This window comes from Pleurodeles waltl, chromosome 4_2, assembly GCF_031143425.1.
Source record: "Pleurodeles waltl isolate 20211129_DDA chromosome 4_2, aPleWal1.hap1.20221129, whole genome shotgun sequence".
NCBI classification, from domain to species: Eukaryota; Metazoa; Chordata; class Amphibia; order Caudata; family Salamandridae; genus Pleurodeles; species Pleurodeles waltl.
Window position 1 is genome coordinate 89,054,264 of NC_090443.1, and position 22,497 is coordinate 89,076,760.

General features: G+C 45.3%; 1 protein-coding gene across 3 annotated transcripts in view; it reads left to right on the plus strand.

Moving 5' to 3' along the window:
• The window catches only part of GLI1 (GLI family zinc finger 1), a 199,493-nt gene that overhangs the window by 160,650 nt on the left and 16,346 nt on the right, over positions 1-22,497 (plus strand). For all 3 annotated transcript variants that reach the window (XM_069230796.1, XM_069230795.1, XM_069230797.1), the window contains 4 exons: positions 16,472-16,642; positions 18,233-18,331; positions 20,912-21,107; positions 22,068-22,233. In XM_069230796.1, the coding sequence (XP_069086897.1) occupies positions 16,546-16,642; positions 18,233-18,331; positions 20,912-21,107; positions 22,068-22,233 (558 nt within the window). In that variant the 5' untranslated portion in view covers positions 16,472-16,545. The remainder of the gene's footprint in view (positions 1-16,471; positions 16,643-18,232; positions 18,332-20,911; positions 21,108-22,067; positions 22,234-22,497) is intronic.

Consider the following 22,497-nt stretch of genomic DNA (forward strand, 5'->3'; position numbering starts at 1 on the left):
AGGGTTGCGTCAGGTTCGAGTTATTGTTAATCCGATGTGTAATTTACGGTCTGCGTTTAATCCAGGCCTCGAACGCTTCTAATTGTTTCCCCCATAGGTTTATGAATCCAGGCTCCGTGGGTGGTTCACGCTAGAGGCCCGCTCAGGGCAGCAGAGGGAGGACTGGAGGAGGGAGCGCAGGAACCCTTCCTTTCCAGTACCAGATGGAGGCCCAGTGGAGCTGAAACCACGCGCCTCTCCGCTGCCCCGGGCCCGGCGTCTCGCGCCGACAGAGAAACCGCCCGGGTCACCCTATTAGCTCGTCGTGGCTGTCCGCTAGGGCAAGAACCGTGCGTTCACGCCCCTCAGAGGAGCCGCTTCACTGCAGGGACCGAGGTTACCACCCGCCTCGTTCTCTTGCCTCGCTTCTCGTACATGTGGTTTTAATTCGAAGCAGACTGTTGTAAAAATGCTCAAGGCACGCGAGCAGCTGAAAGATGAATGAAAATGCGTGTTTTCACCCAAAGAGTGTTTGGTCGGAAGATTCTGCCCTACATTTTCGGACAACAATCGGCTGCTTCCGGGGGCCCGGCTGGATTGGCGCAGAGTAAGCCACAATAGGATGCGCCTTCCGAGAGTCCGGGAGGACTGGGGCGAAGTCAGCCACAACCCTGTGCTTCTAATGGTCTGGGAGAGAGTCAGCCACGCCTCCTGTCAGCTCCTTGTTACTAGAGATTTTCGCGGCTTGACCCGGGCAGTCTTCAGGTTTCATTCTCCGGCCACACGAACGGCACAACTCGCAAGGCGTGTCCATGGCCTGGCAGGAGGGAACTCGCTCCTCGACCTGCGCCCCATGTCCCAAACAAAGCAAGGGCAAAGACAACAGCAGTGAGGTGAAGTGAGAACTCAGAAGGGCTTGCTCAAAGCGATATAGGCGCCTTCGGCTGGGTCTTCCGTGCACACGCCACACCTTGACAATGAGTGACTGAGAATACCCCAACTCCTGAAAAGTAGTTCTGTACCCAAGAGTGCGAAGGGGCCCAGTAATCGGCGGATGTAAGCTATATGACAAAACCTAAAGACGAACGGAGACACAGCTGCAGTCTAAGCATCCTATTTGTCCTCCCCATCAGCATATTTAATAAGCGCTAATACGAAGGCGACAAGGGATTCGAAGCACTAGAAAGATTCCCCACATTATACCGACCTAGAACTGGGAGGCTTTTATCTGCTTATTAAATAGAGCAAAACACTCATGTCACAGAGTTGGAAAGAGAGAGAGAGCTGCGTGGGATGCTGCATTTTATTGTACTGTAGTCTGTCGTGGCCCCAAAGCGCTCGCCCGGACAGTTGGATCAGGGATTCATAGTGCATGAGTTTCATACGTGGCCCATTTAGGAGTTACTGGGTGTTGCGCCCGAGGGTTGGACTTTGCACTATCCGTGCACTGCAAATGCGAAGCTGCGCCGAGATCTGAAGTGCGCCAGAAGTGTACGGGGAAGACAAAGTCACGTTTGAGAATACCCACCCAAGTCCTCTTGTCTGACTGCCCGAGGGCCAGGTGCTTGGGAAGAGCAAGGTCTTCCCCTGCCTGCTGCAAGATCCCAGCCCTTCCTTTGCCGCAAGGTATGGCTGGGCCCTCTCAAAGGCAGACCAGGGTGACAAGACCATATGGGCGAAGGCCCGCACCTGAAGGGGGCTCGTGGGGCCAGAGCGGGAACCCCTCTGAGGCCCTCGAGAAAAGCATACCAAAAAGGAGCGTGCATACAAAGGGGGGTCCGGAAGTGGTCTCCCCCCACTCAATGACCAACCCCGCCCCTTCCGAGCCCTCAGCACAGGGCAAAAGCAGAAAGGTGGCAGTAAAGAAAATTGGCCCAATGGGGGCCCAAACTATTATTTGAATTTCCCCCACCATGCCCCAGGGGCATAGGTGAGGGCTTAAAAAGCGGCTGCCCGGACCAAAACCGTCTTCTTTAGCTGGGCGGCCGGGCAGCAACACACTCGTTCTGGATAGGGGCAGCGACATCAGCAGCACAGCACGGCATGCCGGTGGCAAGCATAAAAGCAATTGTGAGGTGGCGCTCAAACACCAATAAAGGCTACCTAAGAAGGCAACATACAAAGAAACAGGAGTAGCAGCCCCCTCCTCTCCTTCCCCTCCCTCCCCCCAACTGAGCAGAAGGAAAGGCTGGGGGAGAACAAGCAAGAAACTCACTGTCCTTTCCACATACAGGTGCAGGACACCGAACGGCATGGGTGATTGGACACTCCTTTGTACAGAGAGCCTGAGTCTGGTGGGAGTCGAGAGGTCCCAGGAGGGAGCAACGCCCACAGGGAACAAACATAGAATGGTTCGATTCCCGGGCATGAAATAGGAGCACCTATAGGCAACACTGGGGGAGCTGCTAGCCACACGGCACACAGGGCCCGATGTGGTAATAATACACCTAGGGGGCAACAACCTAGCTCAACTTGGTAGGAGGGGCCTACTGGAAAACATCAGGGGAAACCTCACGGGGAGCCGGAGAGCTGGACACAAGGACTAATTAAGGTAGTGAGTTAAGCCTAAAAGGAAATGAGTACCCTCCTGCATAAAAAAGGAATAATGCCAACGCCAAGGGGCAAGATACACAAAGGACTAAACGCATGGGTGATTTATGGCGAATTGATTGATAGGCATGTGACATGCAGAAATTGGCAATTTATGGGGGTTGTTAATATGCAACAGTGATTTATGACCAAAATGTACAAATTTAAGCATAAACACATGGGCCTTCATCCTCATGGATGACAACGTGATTTAGGGCAACTCATGGCCTTTATTGCATGCCCGATGATATGACACAATGATTTATGGCCCTCATAAAAGCAGGGCAAACATGCTGTAAAGCAACGCTAATAAACTGCGGACAACATTTCCCAAACCAAGAAACCGATTCATGTACTATTTATGAGTATTTACGGGAATGGGCAGCCTGGGGGTGTTTTTAATGGCAAAGCAGCGCTAAGCAGGCCACTGCTGACAAAACGTAACACTGCTCCCCTGCCATGTTAAAACAGCACTCACGCCCAACTTCCATTCTGAGCAAACCCCACTCTTTACACCAGCACCTGAAGCTAACTCCTGCTGGTCGGTTCTGAGGCAGACCACCTATTCCATATTTTAGGACCTAGATTCATCAGCATTATGGGGAGAGATATACTCAGAGGATCTTGACGAAGCTGATGATGTACACGTAAGTGCAATGAGAGGAAAAGTGACACACAGATGTGACCTTCAGGTAGCTGCAAGTACTCAGTAAATTCCACAAGTGGCACTACAGAGAATGACAGATGCACATCACAGTATGACAGCTGTTCTCCACAGAATGGCAGTTACACTTCACGGGATGACAGCTGCACCACATAGAATGACAGCTGCACCACACAGATTGACAGCTGTTCTTCGAAAGAATTGCAGTTACACTCCACAGTATGACAGCTGCATTCTACAGAAAGGCAGTTACACTCCACAGTATGACAGCTGCATTCTACAGAATGGCAGTTATACTCCACAGTATGACAGCTGCACCATATGGAATGACAGCTGCATTCTACAGAAAGGAAGTGACACTCCACAGAATGACAGCTGCACCACAAAGAATGACAGGTGCACCACATAGAATGTCAGCTGTGCTCCACAGACTGGCAGCTGTTCTCGAAAGAATGGCAGTTACACTCTACAGTATGACAGCTGCACTCTACAGAATGACAGCTCTGTTGCATAGAATGACAGATGTATTCTACAGAATGGCAGTTACACTTGACAGTGTGACAGCTGCATTCTACGGAATGGCAGTTACACTTCACAGTATGGCAGCGGTACTCTACAGAATGACAGCCAAACTCCACAGAATGAAAGCTCCACTCTACAAAATGGCAGCTGCACTTTACTGAATGACAGTTGTACTCTACAGAATGACAGCTGCTGTATGTCCCATTACATGACCAAGCCACGCACTATCGAATGGGAATTGACTATATGGGGAACAACAAGTGAAAAGTTTATGTATCCCAAGCATCAAGACAAAACACACAGATGTCCAGTGTCGTTATGCACAACATGGAGTGCCATTTTGACCAGTGAAATTACATGGAAGGATGGATGTCTTACAATAAAAAGACAACCATGTTTCATTGTTAGCAGACCTGTCAACTCACATGGGTCCACCGTGTGACACACAATATTGGCTCCTCTCACATGATCTCCCGGTGAGGAGCTAATATCACAGGGTGGCAGAGAAAACAAGCTGAAAACTACTGTAAAAAGTGGTTTTTAGCTCGTTTTTCAGAGGCTTATAACTGCCGATGTCCATTAATGGGTGTGAAAAGACCCCAGGACATCGGCAACAGCCTCAGGAACCTTTTGAGGCTTTTTTATTTGAGGCTGGGGTTTGGGCCAGAGTGGGGGCAAACGTGCCTCTTAGGTTCTTCCCAGCATGAGGCCACACCCCTTCCAAGGCCAGCCCCATTCTCACACCTTGAGTTTTTTGGTGAAGTTGGCAGGTTTGGGCTAGACAACACAGAATGCAGTGTAAAGGCAGCAAAAACTAAAAGTGGCATACAAACAGAACCACATGATGGATCACACCACAGATCTTTCTCAGACACATGCCACATGATCTGGCTTATTCTACAGCTAAAATCACATGGAATGACTGCTATATTCCAGTGGAACAGGACCTATGTTTTATGACTGGACAACACAGGATGTAAGGGTAGCAACAACCGAAACCCGCCTTATACTACATACAGACAAAATCTTTTGAACAAATCACATGGAACTTCTTCGGGAACGCTCCAAGTAGTAACCTGCTCTTCGGATGATGTAATCTAGAGCAGGAGCAGTGTTCCACTAGAATGATAGCTACACAGACCCTCTGAACCAATCCTGTCATGGTGCTCTACCTTCCTCTGCCTCATCATGATATACCTCCACGCCCTGCCTCTACCCTATAATCCATACTCATCCTGGTACTACTTTTTCTGTTCCTGCCTTCTCACCATAGCCCTCCACTCCCTCACTTTGCTCATAAGCCCCATCGCTCCCTTACCCCTTAAATAGATCCTATTACTTATGTTGCATATCGTTTTGCCCCTAACCCTTCATTCTTCCCCTACCATTCACAGAGCCTTAATCCCTTGTGCTGCCACTCATTCTGCCATTACCCTCTCTCACTTTTCTTTCACCTTTTCTCTGTACTCAGACTCTCCCTTCCTCAGCTCCAACCCTCTTTCTGCCCCAACGCCATCTCTGTCCCTACATCATCACTGTATCACTCCATAAAGCCTGTCCTCCTTATTTGCTGCTGTACTAGAATATATTTTGGCAATTTGGAAATTGACTTGGCAGTGTCTACTTTTTTAGAATGGCAGTGTAGAACTTGGCATGACAAAATGCAAACTAGCATGATAGGAGCAATGTTTGGTCCTAGTACTGGCCCAGAGAAGAAATGAGGGAAGAGGGAGGTGGAACTGTGTTGCTTTTTAAGCTTTCCCTACTGAGGCAGTATGAAAATGTGTAGTTATTTAGAAGCTGCCCTGGAAATGTATGCTTTTCATACAGTGGTGACATAGAAACTGTGTGGACACACTAAAGCCGGCGTGGCTATGCATGTTTTCATATTTGGGCATGTGTAAATTGGCATGAAAATACATGTCTTTGCATGGAATATGTGATCCTGGCTTTCTCTGAAAGGAGCAAGCCCTCTCCTTCAGGAGTTATGGCATGTTATGCTAGGTTGGGTTTTGTTATGCAACTGCATCTGTAAAGCATATTCCCAACACTTTTATAGTCCCAAAGCACTCCAGAATCCCCGCTCCTCTGCAGGCACAGGCTCCCAGCCTGCCCTGCCCCAATCCTGACGCTGCTTAGAGCAGCATCTGGATTGGCTGGGAACACCCATCCAGGGTGCTCCCAGGCAGACTGGGATCCTGTGCAGGCTCTCTCCAGGCCAGCAACTGTTTGCTGGGCTGGAGAGAGCACACTGCACATGTTTGTGTGGCCAGCCCGAGCCGGCCGGCCAAACATACATGCGCAGTGAGGGAGAGTACTGAGTACTCCCCCTCATTGCTTGTCACCCCGGTGGCCCCTCCCATTTTCCCACAAAATGATAATAAACACAGTTTATTATCAGTTTTGGGGAAAAGGTTTGCAGCTGTCGCTGCTGGTGGGGGCAATGCTCCTCCCCCCTTATGGAGGAACCGCTCCTGAGTTCAAGGCATCTTTCTCCATTGGCTTGTATGTCATTCTTGGTGCCCATGGGTGTATGTATATGGTAAAGGATGTACCACTGTCATGGAAAAAATACGTAGCCATGTAGATGACTTGGGGGTGTATTGTCCACATGATGTTGCCAAGGACTATCTAATGTATTCAGTTGGAGGTTGTGTTAGTGTTTAGTGCTTTCATAGCGCCCTGACAGCCATTTGAGGCATATCTGAGCTGTGTTGAGTGCATGTGTTTCACTGAATTCTTTGAGTACTCTTGGGTTCACCGGGCTGTTATCATACTGAAAGGGAATCCAGGACCCAGATCACTTTTCCCCCCATATAGCCCAGGCCCCTGATAGTCTGTCACTCGTGGGTGTGTATCATATACTACAAGGAATACAAGAGCCAAACATCTGCCCTCCAGGTATGACGTCATGCAAACATAGCACATGCAGAGTCAAGATAGGATGTCCTTCCTGGTTGTAATGCCGTACAGTTACATGTTAGCAGTGGCCACCCAAGAACAAGGCAGCACATCAAAATGGAGAGTTATCTTTTATATTGAATACATAAAGTGCCTCAGTAAGTGTTGCACCAATTATCTGTGGTCGGGGACACTTGTGAAGGCCTTTCTTCTTGAAGTATCCCAAATCAATTGTTCTTGTCAATGCTTGTTTCATTCAACAAAGATAATTTTTCAATAGGCATTTCATTTAGTGTTGCGTCATCTGGAGGAGTAAATAACACCCATTTTTCTGATCACACTGACCCACTCAGGTGGTATCAAATGGATATAGGGTGCCCTCTGCTGCACCAACAGTGCCCATCGCTGCACCAACATTGCCCATCACGGCACCCTGTTCCAACCTAGTGGTATATGTATATGCATACAAGAAATGCAGGGCCGGGCTGGAATCCAGATCAGCACTCACAAAACAGTTCAAACCAGATCAGCCAAATGCTGCAGGAGGCATGAGTAGAACGGAGCATGGGGGCTTTAATGGTTGGGTTAGCCCCTCACCTTCTGTAAGAAACCTTCGGTGCTCTGCAAAAACTGCCAGATGCCACAAAGATCTGTACGCCATGACGAATTCACTATGCTATGCTGCAGCACAGTGCCTTCTTTGCAGTAGTGGCAATGACAGCATTCCTCTGCAGTGGTGGATGCAGAGAATTGGCCGGCCACTCCTGTGACTTCTGATGCCCTCCTTTTTCAAATGCGGATAGATTATTGGTCAAACCAAGGGGGAAGTAACCTAGACTTCCACGGAATCAAAGGACTAAAGTAATTCTATGTGTACAAAAATTGTGACATCAATAGTAATTGGTTGCATTTATATATTTATTTGAACATGTTATTCCAGAAATCAAACGTATATTTCGTTGGATATATTATTCTGAATGTTAAGTTTGCATTCGTCTAAATAGGTGCTCCTAATAAAAACAGTGAAGGTGATAAAGTGCAGGTAAGTGAAGGTGATATATACAGTATGTACAAAGGGTGGTTTTAAGAAAATTATGAACTTCTAGTGGCTCCTTCAGTCCAGGAGACGATCCTTATTCACACAATACATCGTGAACTGACCCAGGAGTGTGCTGACAACCTACCCTGGCACCCTAAATGACATATACTCATTTTTCTGATAAGTAACAAGAGCCCCAGATACCATTTGTGATTGGCGCTCTTTGGAAATGTACACCATCCATTGGCATCCTGAATGATATATCCTCAGTTTTATCTGACGAATAATTAGAGCCCTGGATATCATTAGTGATCAGCGCTCTGTGGAATTCTGACTATATACCATCCATTGGATGACCGTTGACCCCCAGACCTTGGGACACCTTCCATTGCTTGAAGATGACCCTTACCACCAGATTGTCATGTTACACTGGAGTGTAGGTGCTACCGACTGGATTTTCCCTGTCCTGATGATGACCCCTCTTTGATTCTTCTTCACAACGGGGTCGAAACGTCGACATATCTCTAAGAGTAGAATATATAAATATAAAGAAACCTTGTGATACTTCAGGGCTTCCTGTACAGAAGGAGCCACTTGAAGTTCATCATTTTCTTAAAACCACCCTTTGTACATACTGTATATATCACCTTCACTTACCTGCACTTTATCACCTTCACTGTTTTTATTAGAAGCACCTATTTAGACGAATGCAAACTTAACATTCAGAATAATATATCCAACGAAATATACGTTTAATGTCTGGAATAACATGTTCAAATAAATATATAAATGCAATAAATTTCTATTGAAGTCACAAGTTTTGTACACATAGAATTACTTTAGTCCTTTGATTCCGTGGAAATCTAGGTTACTTCCCCCTTGGTTTGACCAATAATCTATCCACATTTATTACCCTGGTCATGAGGGTTAGAGGGTATTTGCCACATTGTCTTTTATATATACTCCTTTTTCAAATATCACTGCAGCATATCTGCTCTCATTTTGCTGCAGCTCTAAGTGCCAAAACATAACAAGTTCCGGCGAAGCCAATAGGTCTTGTCTAAGAGAGATTTTGGCTTTGGAAATGATTTGTAGCCATGCTCTACAGCTGTAGAACTGATATACTGCATGGCTAAAAACATTATAAAAGCGGCCAGCACTGGTGCATTTTATTTAGAATAAAAGCACATTAGCGCTGGCTGCATAATAGTGCTTTTTAGGTCTCACCTGCATCAGCACCACACGTGGGCACTCTCTCTTGCAGCCAGCCCATTGCTTACCATTCATGGGCTCATTGTCACCTCTCATTTGCTGCCTTCTAATTTGGTAGTGTGAGCCACCTTCACTTCCTCTTCTTTCAGCTTGACCACGGACCAACTACTGATTGCTGCCATCCACCCTCTGTTATCCATGTTTGTCCATGTGCTCCCCTTAGCCCATTCTGCCCACCCTCCTTTGTACATGTGCTCTCCATCCTCTTTCACCTGTCCTCTTCCCTCACCCATATCCTTTTCTCCCATCCTCCCTCCCTCCATGTTGTCTCATTACCATCCCATTCCCCAAACAAATGAGGGAGTAGGTTGGGGGCAAATCAACACGGAGGGATGGAGGGTGGGAGAGAAAGGCGGGTGAGGGGAGAGGAGAGGCAAGAGGGGATGAGGAGCACACGGACCACAGAGGATGTGCAGGATTGGCTAAGGAGAGCACATGGGCAACAGAGGGTGGGTGGGAGGGGCTAGGAAAAACACACGGGCAACTGACAATAGGTGGAAGAGGTTAGGACAAGCCAACAGATAATGGAGGGTAGGCCGGCAAGGCTAGGTTAAGCACACAAACAATGGAGGGCAGACAGGAAGGGCTGTGGCAACCACATGGAATTCAGATGGTGAGCAGGAGGGGCTGGGGCAAGCAGACGAACAATGGAAGATGGATTGGAGGGGCTTGGGTAAGCACAAGAGATAACAGAAGGTTGGCAGACAGGGCTAGCAATTTCAACAGCAAAGATCCCTGACAACAAAATAAAATCCTGAAATTGTAAAGTGCAGCAAATCACCTGTGAGGCTTTGAAGGCTCTGAATCGTAGGGATGGGGTGATTAAGTGATTTGCCCAGAATCACAGATATTGAGCCAACGCAGAGACTTGAACGTGGTTCCCCCAGCTTTGAAGTCAGCAGTTTAGGCTGTTAGGCTACATCCTCAACAGAGAATGGGTTAGAGAGGACTGGAAAGGGAACATGGAGGTGGGACAAGTACATAAGGGAAACAGATGGAAAATACATGCATTAATGGGAGAGCTTAAACAAAAAGAAAAAAGCAGCACCTGAAAAAACAAGAAATGGAAGGGCACAGTAATGCATCCATGCTCCAGAAGAGGGAAAAGCACAAGCAGAGGAAATAAAGCCTACTGAAGCTGAAGAATCAGAAGCGAGTGAATAAGAGCGACAAAATAACCAAAGAATGGTAAATAATGCACAGACTTTAAGCCCACTGTAAGGTAACACAATTTCTCGCAAACAAAAGTGAGACCTAAAGTGGCACAGGTATACAACCAGGCTAGCAGTTCTTCAGCATAGTTATTTGTAAAGTCCAGATGCCATTATTATACAAGCTATATCTTCTGAATTAGCCAGTATTTTCAATGCAGTTTCCTCTATGTAATAACATTGCAACAATTCAGAGGCTAGTTAAGTTGCTGTATGATCCCCCCCATCTTGTCGATTATTAGCCATCTGCATGCTGTTCATCTGAAGACAGGCAAGAACACAGAAACCATGTTCAGGGATCTAAGCACTGTCTGCACACACACTGGTGTCCAAAACGTCTCTGCTTTTGAGTAATTCAAAAACATGGACTGGCAAAGCCAAGAGGTCTCACTTTTGGGACTTGTGGGCTTTATCAATAATTTCTAGCCAAGCCGCACAACACCCACGATGCTGTGCACCATAGCCAAATAATATGAAAACCCAACACCATCATTGTCAAATAACACAGCTGTCTTTTTTGTTTTTAGTTACTTATCCAAATTGGATCAGCACCTACAATTACAAAATATATTTTTTAAGTGGGTGGGAGTTGAAAAAGGGTGGGGGCGAATTGCTTAAACAAACAGAAAATAGTAGTGCTTGGAAAGTGAGCAGTGAAAGGCACGAGTAATGTGTTCATGCTCCAGGGGAGGGACACACATAAGAAGAGATAGGAAAGCCCCCACAAACCATAGAATAAGAAGCCAACAAATGAGAGTGCCAGTAAAGCCAACCAATGATAAGCAATGGGTGGTCTCTAAGCCCGCTGTAAGCTAACAAAACACCTTGCAACAGACACTGCATGTGCTATCTAGCAGGCAAGACCTAGAAAGGCAGCTATGTATGCCCATGTTAAAACACTCCTTGCTGGACATAGTTCCTTCTCCACTAACCCTTCCTTCTGAGACACAGCACTAACATCCCACCTTGCATTACTCAGCTATGAAAACAAGACAGCACGCGAGGCATTTTACACCTATAGTTGCCCGTCTCCCTTCTACGCAGAGTACCATTGCACTATCAGCTACATCCTTGCGTCAGAAATATCTTGAATGCATTGTGAATAAGCAGCAGAGGACTCGTGAAACACACACGTTACCATTTTGCAGCAGACGCATTATACCATTGAGTTGTTTCTCCTTTAATGTAGAAACAATTCATTTTAGTCATAGCGACAGGATGAACTATAGAGATGCTCTACAAATCACCTAAATGAATTAGCACAGACTATGAGAAAGGAACCAAACCAAGCGCGCACGAGTCTACATTGAATTTATGCCCGCAGTGTTTGGCAGCGGAGAGTAATCCGTTCCCCGCCACATGGCAGTGCAGGCCAGTTCATGCGCAGAGATATGTCGTCAACAATTAAATACAATTTCCCATTGAGTTACAAGCCACTGCAGTTGACGCAGCTGAACTGACTGTTAATGCTGAAAAGTGAGACGACAGCGCCATCTGATGGCTACTGGGATGATGTCTCTCGCGCGCAGGCGCTAGTGCCTCTTGTCACTGCGGATTTAAATACAAGTGGACAGATGCCCATTAGTTTTATTGGGATACTTGGATAGTTTATAATACACCGCAGCGCGGCTGGAAGGGGCTGAAACAAATGCCTCCTACTCTAAAATCACTCACTAGGATCTCGCTTTGCGAGCAGGCCTTGGGTCCAAACATACTATTTATTTAGTTCTGTTTCATAGCACTGTCTCGAGAACACTAGCCACTTAGAAGCTTTGATGTTAAGATGATCAAACTCTAAAACACAACCTTCTGGCGAGTGAGTGGCTAACGAAAATCCAGTTTGGGGGGTTACCATTCAGTACCCTTTGGGACATAGAATGGTAAAATTGAAAGTTGAACTCTGGCCTTTATCACAGGCGTGGGTGCCGGGGCATTACCTAGAAGTTTTGAAAAGACTTCTAAGAGGAGACTGGCTCTCAAGTTTTGATTGAAGGTTGCAAGGTTCTGTTGACTCCTCAGGTCACAGCCTAGTGAGTTTCCAAGCTGTGCACCAATGAATTCTGCATCGTTTCTTTTCTGCTTAAACCTGGATTGTACAAACAAGGTTGCCCCGTTTGAACATAGGTTTCGATAGGGGGTGCAATGTAATGTTACTCTGTGTAGGTAGTTTGGGCTGAAGCACTGTGGTTAGTGTTTTTCCACAGTTGAGATCTGGTGTGCAAAGGTGAGGTCTGCATCAAACCAAACCTTGAGATTGTTAACTGAACGGGCTGGGGTTTCGGTGGAACCTGGTTCTTCTAGCCTTTTGTCAGCTCTGGTGTCTCCAGTGTTGAGTATGGAAGCTTCACTCTGTTCAAATCAAGGGACGTTTTCATTCAAATAGTAGTAGACGTGTTTTAGGCATTTTGTGCCTTCGTGTAGTTTGCGAGACTTCTTGTCAATTTGAATGTTGAGTTGCATGCTATTTGCACAATATAAGGTACTAAATGTTGAGGAAGATCAGAGTGAATTTTTCCATCTTTACTTGTGTTCACCTATACGAAGCAGCCGTTTTCCTACAGTTCAGCTAAAGAAAGTTAGACCTTATCCGATTTTGAACAGCAAGCCATCATTCAGAGGTAAAGCACAACTGAAAACTAGCATGTCAAGGTGGGGGGCGAGAGCATGCCTTAGGTCAATGAAGCCCATATTCCTGATGAGTGGCAAGAGAGGGTAGATATTTAAAAAGATGGAGACAGATAGGACCCAACAAATAGGCAAGCTTCTTCAATGAAATGTAAGAAGGGAATTTTGGCTCGAACTTCCCAAAAAGGTGCAAAATCACAGGAATGAGGTTCCTAAAGCACCCACGGCGGGTAGCCACTCAGTTAAGATTTAATGCAGTGAGGTGACGAAGGACAGCGACACCTGGCACATTCGTGTCGACAGGAATAGTCCTCAGTTCAGTCCCAGGCACCAGTGTTGACTGGGTCCTGCACCAAGGTGGAAGGCAAGCTCTCAGGGGTAAGGGGCACTAGCTTTTATCTAATAGAGAAACATTTTGCTACATTTTTCTCAGTTACCTTTACTTAGGCTGGCAACAAACAGATGGGCCGGCACTAGTGGTGCGTGAACATCCAATATTTAGCAAAGTATAAGCATCGGATTTCCAAGGCACAAGAAAAGGACATGTTGGCCAATTTCTGGGCCTACTGAATACTAGCAGGGAATTGAGACTTCCTCTGGGCACGTGTCATCAGTTGAACCGGAAGTCAAGATAGACACTAGTCTCTAAAAACCCTCCCTAAATGGTCTCTAGGAATGCCCATTGCTTTCGCCTACTGCTGTACCACTCCTTTGTTGGTTTCTGCCACAATACTTACTAAATGAATGTAATAATCCTGTCTGCACAACCTCTACTGTATCTTTTCTATTCCACAAACGCATTTGACGTGACTTTCTCTACCTTGCATCTTAACCTCCTAGCAGATACCTCAGTAGCCTAACTGATTAGTGTGTGTTTTCCATTATTCAAAGACTGGTGCGGATAGCTAGAAATATCCCCTCACATTGTCTTTAGGTTTTTTCAAATGAGGTGCCATAATGGCAAGTTTGAAACTACCTGGCACCCTGTCCTGTATTAGCCATACATTCAGCATATAACTAGGGTTGGGCGGTGAACTCCGCTCGCTGAGTTTTTACCTCTCTGCGTTCCGCTTATAGCACAAGAGTTCTGAAAACTCTGCGTAGTGGAATGAAGCTGAGTTTTTTTGATGAGTTGGCGAGTGCAAGCAAGGAAAATCTAACTCAAGACCACCTCCCGTTGAGATTTCTCAACGCGAGTGGTCGCCGATGGTTGTGACCGCTCGCATTGAAAAATCTTCCATTCGCATTGAGGTAGCTGCTGCTTGAGTAGAAAATCAACTCGAGTGACAGAAAAGAAGCAGCACCCTCTTGCGTGGCGCAGGGATCCAAGTGCACTGATTTTTCAGTGCAGGACAAACACTGCGAACGACACGACCTAATGCACTTCGCCGCTTGCAGATCTCTGCGTAGCGTGGCAGAGTTTTTGGGCACTTTGCGGAGCTCTGTGTAGCGCAACGCCGCGAACTCCACCGAGGCCTCCATATAACTGTGGACTACTGTCAGAGTTAAAACACTGATATGTTCATTATGGATCAGTAAATTTTATTTTTGGGATGTTAAGGATTTTGTGTAAACCCTTGTTACTTTGCAAAGGTTGTGAAGAGTTTGCTTTGACCCTTTCATATGAAAATCATGATTTTTACGACACTTCTACTCAGGCACTCATTGAGGGAGTTCTGACACTCCCTATGTAGTAGTACCAGGCCTGGAAGTCCCATGTCTTTAATCCCATTTCAGCCAGTAGCCAGTTGTGCTGGAGCAAGGGTTGTGGGAGGCACTACCGGACACCATACAACTTGAAATTCTTTAGCTAGAGAATGAGCAATGAATAAGGTCCTTGAGGGTTTTTTCTTCAGACAGTATTTGTTGAGTTTTCTAAGACAGTCTACCACATTTCCCAAACGTATTTTTTGAGGCCAGCTCCTCCTACCCAAAAAACCCTTCCATCACCACTGTCAGTAACTTCTGTTACTGTCTGAATCAGACCGAATACCTCCATATTCTTTCTGTGTACAATGGCATCGTGTATTCAACAACTCATCAAAAGGTAATCTGCACAGACAAATTCTGAACGTATTTTTCACCTTGTCTGGGTTTGATTGCAGTAACAATTGTCTTGTTATGTGGTGAACATTATTCTTCAATAGGGAGAAAACTTTGTTGAACAAAGTTAAACCAGGAGCATTTGAAACCTTAGTTAAGGGCCAAATAGGGAAACATCACTATTGAAAATACAGACTTTCTACACCCCTAATGTTTGTTAACCAGCATCAAACACAAGCACAGTATAGTAACAGGATGCATTAAGCATTACTATGCATTAATCAGATCCACATATCACCTTAGTGCAGACCCTGTCACTCATTGATGTGAAGTAATTAGCCCTTACATCAGTACATTGCAGCAATTATCCCTGCCAGGCAATTTTGTGGCGGAATAAGCCCCATCAAAACAGTTAGATATGCTGCATATAAGACACACATATTTACATGCTACTTGCATAAGGAACAGCAGGATTTATCAATGTCGCCCCCCTCGAATAACAACACAACAAGTACAAGTCACTCCTCAGATGATCTCAGGTTTCGGATTGCTTGTGTTCCCATTCAGAGGGTACTTGGCCTGGCAGCTCAAGTTGGACTGTTCCTATTGGAGCAGGGTCAAAGTTTCTTTGCACATACCTAGTTCCAATCTGAGGTGTCATGGTGGACAAAAGCGATGGGCTGAGGTGTGGCCCAAGTAATAACCTGTGGCTAAATTAGCTCAAGCATTCCACCCATCATTGTTTTTGTTTTCTTCTACGAAATGGGTCAGGTTACAGAGCTGGAAGGGTGAAGAGTTCACCTGTCATTGGAGGTGGCCTGCCGGTGGTGCTTTCTAATGGAAGATGCTAAGATACAGAAACCTTAGGAACTGCAACACTGTGTGCATGTAAAGAAGGAACATGGCGTGCGTATGTAAGACAGTGTGGATGTGGGTGAGCAGGAGTTTTTTAGAGGGATTCAGTGAGAGTTTATGCCTATTTACCGAATGGGCACAGAATCTGTAGAAATCCAGACCATTTTTCCTGATAAAAGCACATAGATCAAGAGTGGTTTGACAATATACATCTGATCTGTGTACTTTAGGTATGCCGTCGGTGTCAAATATAGGACCTGAAAGACCGGCGTGATGCTAGATTTATAGGATAATCACTGTGTAAGGACATTATTCCCATCCAAATGACTTTCCTCTAAATATATATTTCATGGATACCATGAATATCTGACACGGTCCTATCCCTCATAGACCTGCCTTGGACACAATCTTGATGTACCATGTTTCGTGAGCATGCTGCAGCGATAAAATTAAAGGGAAATTGAGAGTACTGCAAAGCTTTTGCACGTTCACATCTTGTGTTTCAATATTTGGCTGGGCTTCGCTAGAATATTGATGCAATTACTGACTATATTTTCTATTAAGTTGGTGTAGTCCACACACAATAATTTGCACAGAATTAAACTTGCAGAGCACAATGTAATATCACAGACCAGGGTGCCCTACTTATAGTCTCCCTTCATTCCTGCAGGGCGTCCAGTGTGATTAATGTGGCAGACCCTTAGCTCTATTCTCCAGATCTTCCACAGGTACAGAGAGTTTACTCAATGCTGCCATTTCTTTTACTTGCAGCCTCGATCGCATGTGGTTCTTGAAATTGGCCCAATCTTCTTGCCAGCCAACACGCCATCCGCATAGGGCAGACCATGTACAATGCAATGAACCCACCGGTGAACAGCTACGCAGAACATTGCTACCGCCGGGCGCTCCACGGTCAGGCTTCCTCCGCTCCCAGGACTGAAGGTGAGTTCCATATACACTGTCCCATGGCAATGACTTAAATTAGCTTTAAAGCGAGGTAGGAATTCACTAGGACCTTTTCCAAGAGAGATCTTGTGCAAAATGACCACCAGATGTGCAGCACTACAGGCTGTAGTGTGAGTGAACACTTTATGCACTGAAGTAGTCAGACAAAAAGTTCAAGTCCTCTAAACCATTTTTATCTGTATGCAGAGCACTTCTTTTAATTTTCTTGTCTCAGCTTCATTTTATGCAGAATCATGCACTTGTTTTACATTTTTAATCAAGCTTATTTGAGAATTCAACAGAGCTCTAATTTTATGAACACTTCCACAGAATGCAAAGCTAGTTGGTATGTGATAGATACAGCCACCATTTATGTATTTTTAATATTTTGCGACGATGAGAAGAATGCAGCAGTCCAGCAGTGCTGTAAAGATATGGCATCATAATGTGTATATTTTAATGTACATCATGACCTACAGATGGTGCATTCAATGGCTACTTATGCCGTAAGTGGCAAATGTAATGCTGCTGCCAGATGCTGGGGAACACACCGATATTATTAAACTCCCTACACAGGTACAATGACAAGGTGGTAGAAGTAACAGATAGCCCCATGCAGGACATATACTGGTTTAGATCAGACCTGTTGCACAGTATGGTGCTGTTGTGGGACTGCAGGTGAGGATGGCTCCATGTGGCATTATGTTTGTTTTATGGGCTGGGGCTCACCCCTCACCCTGGGGCGGTACAGTACAGTGGAAGAGGTGGGGAGCGCTCCATGGCACAGTGTTTTGGTTTTGGTGGCTGTAGATGAGGTTGCTTTATTGCACAGTATCCTGGGATGGAGGGGGCTGTGGAGCAGCTCTGTGGCTCATTGGGCTGGATATTGGAGTTCTGGTCTCATGGGGTCGGGGTGGCGTATTCTAGTTGTATCAGGCTGAGTGTGAGTGTAGGCACAAGGCTCAGCATTGCCTTTTCAGGGGACTGGACCACTGGTTTCAAGGTGAGAGTGGGGGTAACCTCATGATACAGTGTGATGTCTTAGGAAGCTGGAGGTGGGGGGTTCTCCATGATGCAGTAGGATGTTCTCATAGACCCGGAGGTGGAGATTGGCCCATGGCCCAGTGTAGTGCTCTCAAAAAACATGGCTATGTGGTGTCAGGAGGCTGTGGGATTTGCCACATAGCATGCAATGCTGATTACAGGAGAAGTACACAGGGTTTCACTACATATGCTGGTTTTAGGAGGCCAGATGGGTTTGCCTCATTGATAAGGTATTCTACTTTCAGGCATGTGCTGTGTGGCATACTGTGGAGTTTTCAATGAGCTATAGGCAGAGATCCACACTTGGCAGATCATGATGTTATTAGGAGTAATGAATGGTGCCACATGGTATAGTATATCAGCTCCAACATCCGAGTGGAGGCTTTTAGCACCTAGAATAAATTGGTCTTCACAGATAGGGAGTTCCTCCATGGCCCTATGGGAATAGATGCTCTTCCTGGGGGATCGGAGATGTGGCAGGACACACTGAGAAATATAATGACACAATAATGCACTAACAACCTCCTTCTGTCTCTATTTCAGCAATAAATGAGATGCCTTACTGCCACCAAGCAAACCTCATGAGCAGCTACCATGGCTGCGGCATGGCTCAGCCCAACGAGCACATCATCACCCCAGATGGTGAGTGACTTTAGGGCTCAATGTGTAAATCATGAGTGAAAGCAATGAGCGAATTGAGGTACAAATGTACACATGATCGGTGCAGGCGTTGAGTGAATTCAGCACTCCCCCCCTCATGGAACACTGTGAGTGGATTCAGGACTCACTCCGCCCCCTCTCACGGAACACTGCTGGTGGATTCAGCACTCCCCCCTCATGGAACACCGTGAGTGAATTCAGGGCTCCCTCCACACCCTCTTGTGGACCAGGGCGAGTGAGTTAAGTGGCTGCTTTGTGATCTGTAAACGAGGTGAGTATGGGTTGAAGAGAAGAGTCTTTATTTTCACCAGAGAATACATGGTTCCTGTTTTCAGAAATATTTAAGGAAGTAATAATTAGAAGACACTTGGACATTAATGTTTAGAAAAAATACAGTAATGAAATCCCTTTCTGAAGAATATTGGGAAGGGGCAGAATATTGTGTTTTTCGCTCACATTTGGATGTGTGGATATACTGGATACCATGGATTATATTTTCTAGAAATGCTTGATAAAATGGTTGAGACACCATTATTTCAGAAATGGTAGAAGGAGACTGACATAACTCCCACTTTCAGAAATGTTAGCGAATGGCTTAGAAATGCCTTCTCTTCAGAAATATTTGCGAGATGTTTAGGAGAGGTGGTCTGATTAATATTATCGCCAAAGGACTAGGCGATTACTCTCTTGTTGAAATTTCTACACTGAGCAGCGAGATGTATGCCTTTGTTAGAAATACTGAGGCAACAAATGAAGACATTTATTTGCCCTTCCCTCCCTCAGTCCACAACTAAATCCGTCAGACTTAAAATACATTTCTTCACGTGTTCTTAATGACTTAAGAAAAACGTTCTCAATATTACATACACCCTCAAACATCGCCAGCTAATTAGGGAATTTGCCCAGTACAAGTCACTAAAAACTTTCCTGAGGCAATCAGGATGTGAAGCAGCATAAGAAATTGACAATACCTCTCAAGATGAAACATTTATTCTTATAAATCGAAATATGTCAAAATACAAAACTGTATCACTAGAGCAGATTATAAAAAAATTAGTGACGTTTAACCAAACTATATACATATATTTACATACTTATGTGTAGATGTGGCTAGATGGATAGATAGATGTGCCCAGATTGTAATATCCTATGCAGTATATTTACAAGAAAGTGGTGCATCATAGATGATGTGCCATTTTACTTGCGCCCCTCGACCGGTACCTAACAGCACCATGGTTGCGCCGTATTTACAATATGGTGTACACCATGGCAGTCGTTAGCACCATAGCGTCAACGTTTTTGATGCTGTTGTGGTGCTTTGCTACAGTAGCGTCAAAAATGTTGACGCTAGTGCAGCAAAGCACAGGGAGGTCCATTGAATATAATGGGTGCATCATTTTAACGCCTGCTCTGAGCAGGCATTAAAAATGGCGGAAAAAATGGTGCAGTGAAATGTTGTAAATTTCACTGCACAAGTTTTTCAGGCCTCCCTGCCCCGGAACACCTCTCCCTTGCATACATTATGCCTGAAGCAGTGCAAGGGGTTGCAAAGTGATGCAATGCTTGCATTGTGCTATTTTGTAAATATGGCGCAGCAGAAAAGCCTCCTAAGCGCCATCTTACTGTAAAACAAAATGATGCTATGGTGGCAATATGGCGGCGCTATGGTCGCGCAAGGGGCTTGTAAATATGCCCCTATATGTATCTCAGTTGAGTGTGGGGACAGCCCATGAGAAACTTCAAGCGGAGCGTCTAGGCGGCCACTATGCTTCACCCTCAATAATGGCACAACATAGTATATTGTACCCACGGAATCTGTCTGCATGGTTGATGCCATGCTCTCTTTTCGTTAAAGGGGCTATAAATATAGGTGCTTAATCATAAGCAGGACACAAGGGGTTCAATCTATGCAGTGACTAAAAATGGCAATAACTATGACCTGGGAGTATGGCCATAGTTGTCCTCTGTAAAGTAATTCTAGAATGGAATCAGCTTTTTTAAGATCAGTCACTGCTCCAATGTGATGATAAAACCTTTGCACTGTTGTTTTAAGAGTGTGATTATATGTTTAAAAGTACATGTGCTCCAAACATTGGGACTCGAAGCACTACACTATAGCCATTATTAAGCTGCAGGCGGAGCAGCGCATCAACCAAATGCAAAGACGTTCTCTGTGCTTCCTGGTTTCTTAACAACATCATGAATAAAAAATAAAAAAAATGTTTACATTTGATGGAATAATTAGTGCGGTGTTGTCTCTCAAAGTACAGTACTCAGATTCAAAGCCAGACTGGTCATTGTGCCACGCTGGCATTTCCCTGTGGGCCACAGGCTAGGGGCTGCTTTCAAAGAAGGATGGTTTACCATGCCCCACCCATGTAAGCCCCCTTTGCCCCATTTTCGCCATGACCTCCACGGTGGGGCTGATTTGAAAATGTTTGCCAGGGCTGTTTTCATTTCTTGTCTGGCCTTGCTCAGATTTGTCAACTAAGCTCAGCTTTTCTCCTCCTCTTCCTCACATACTTAACATGTTCCCCTCTTGTCTGTGTTTTTCACTCACAGGGTCTCGGTACTCCACCCCTCGTAATAGCATGAAGTTGAACAAGAAACGGGCTCTCTCCATATCCCCCCTCTCGGATGCCAGCGTTGACCTGCAGACCGTGATCCGAACTTCCCCCAACTCTCTGGTGGCTTTCATCAACTCCCGCTGTAGCTCAGCCAATGGGTCCTATGGCCACCTATCCATTGGAACAATCAGGTAAGGAATCATGATGTCACGTCCTGTTCAGCACTGTGGAGTGGTGCTCCTAAAATGTCTCCCTTTCTGGGCAACCATAAGCGAAATTGACCTGGGTATTAAAGGGATTCAAAGCAGGACTATGGAAAGAATTAAAAGGTTTTAACATGAGCAAAATTATTGTACGATCAATGTCCCATTTAATATTTGTACATCCAAACATGTAACCACTCTTCCGAATTTAACGTCTGGTACTCATAGCTTGTTTTACAGGAACTTTCTCATTCAGTTGATATAAGTACAGTTTCTGTATTAAATATTATGTCAACATTATTTGCTAATTACCTCTTTCAAATAGTCCTCCCTAAACTTTTATATATTCATATCAGATACTTATGTTATCAGTGTTTATGAACACATGTTTTTGCTTTGTTGAGAAAGAGCTCACAACTGGTGTTTTCTACATTTTATGCAATAAATATGAAAAAGGAACTAACCTATACATATTATTCTGATTGTGTTGAAAGCACTTTACAGTTTCTTTGTATTATGACACCTCACTCTGTAGAGAAGGTCAGGTGGGTATTAATCAGTATTAATTCTTACAGCAGGTACTGTGCCAGGAAGCATGTCCTCACCAGACAGCTATAATGGCCCTAATTGTGCCATGTGAAACAGTCCTGTTAGACATGCTTCCATTAGGTATTTTACCAGGTATAAGGCCGTCACTAGATAATCATTCTACAATAACCATCATCAACTGCTGAAAGACGGCTGGGCTTTATATTCGGAGTTTGTTCCAGAAGGCTATAGACACCGACTGTGTATATAAAACAGTGAGTTGCTTGCCAGGGTCCCCCGGCCCCAGTCCTTACTCTCCACACTGAAGGTCTTTTTAAATGGTAGAAACTCACTCCACACTAATGTCAACTTTTTTTACACCGCTTTTCATTTGTATAAGTTGCTCGTGTTCACTTTCAGCCCATCGCTTGGGTACCAAAGCTACCTTGGGCATCCGAAGGGCCAAGGGTCATCTTTTGCCAACAACCCAGCCATGCCATACATGGGCCACCTCGATCACTACCACAGCAGGGCCGGTGGGATGGCCCAGCACCCGCCAGTCCGCAGCTCTGCCAAGCACTGCCAGGTGAGTGACAAAATCCAACTGTTGGTCTTGCGCTCAATAGAAGCAGGATGATAGTGCTAACTAGGGTAGTGAGTGGGTAAATGGGTACGAGTAGTCGGGTTATGAAATAAAAAATTTAAATGTTGTAAAGAGAGGGCAGAGAAAATCAACATCCTAAAATGTTACCAAGGCACCGGATTTTTGGAACACAACAAATTAAACTGTCTCATGAAGGTCACACATATTCCTTCTCTGACATAAAGTAAAATTTCATTTGAACACAAA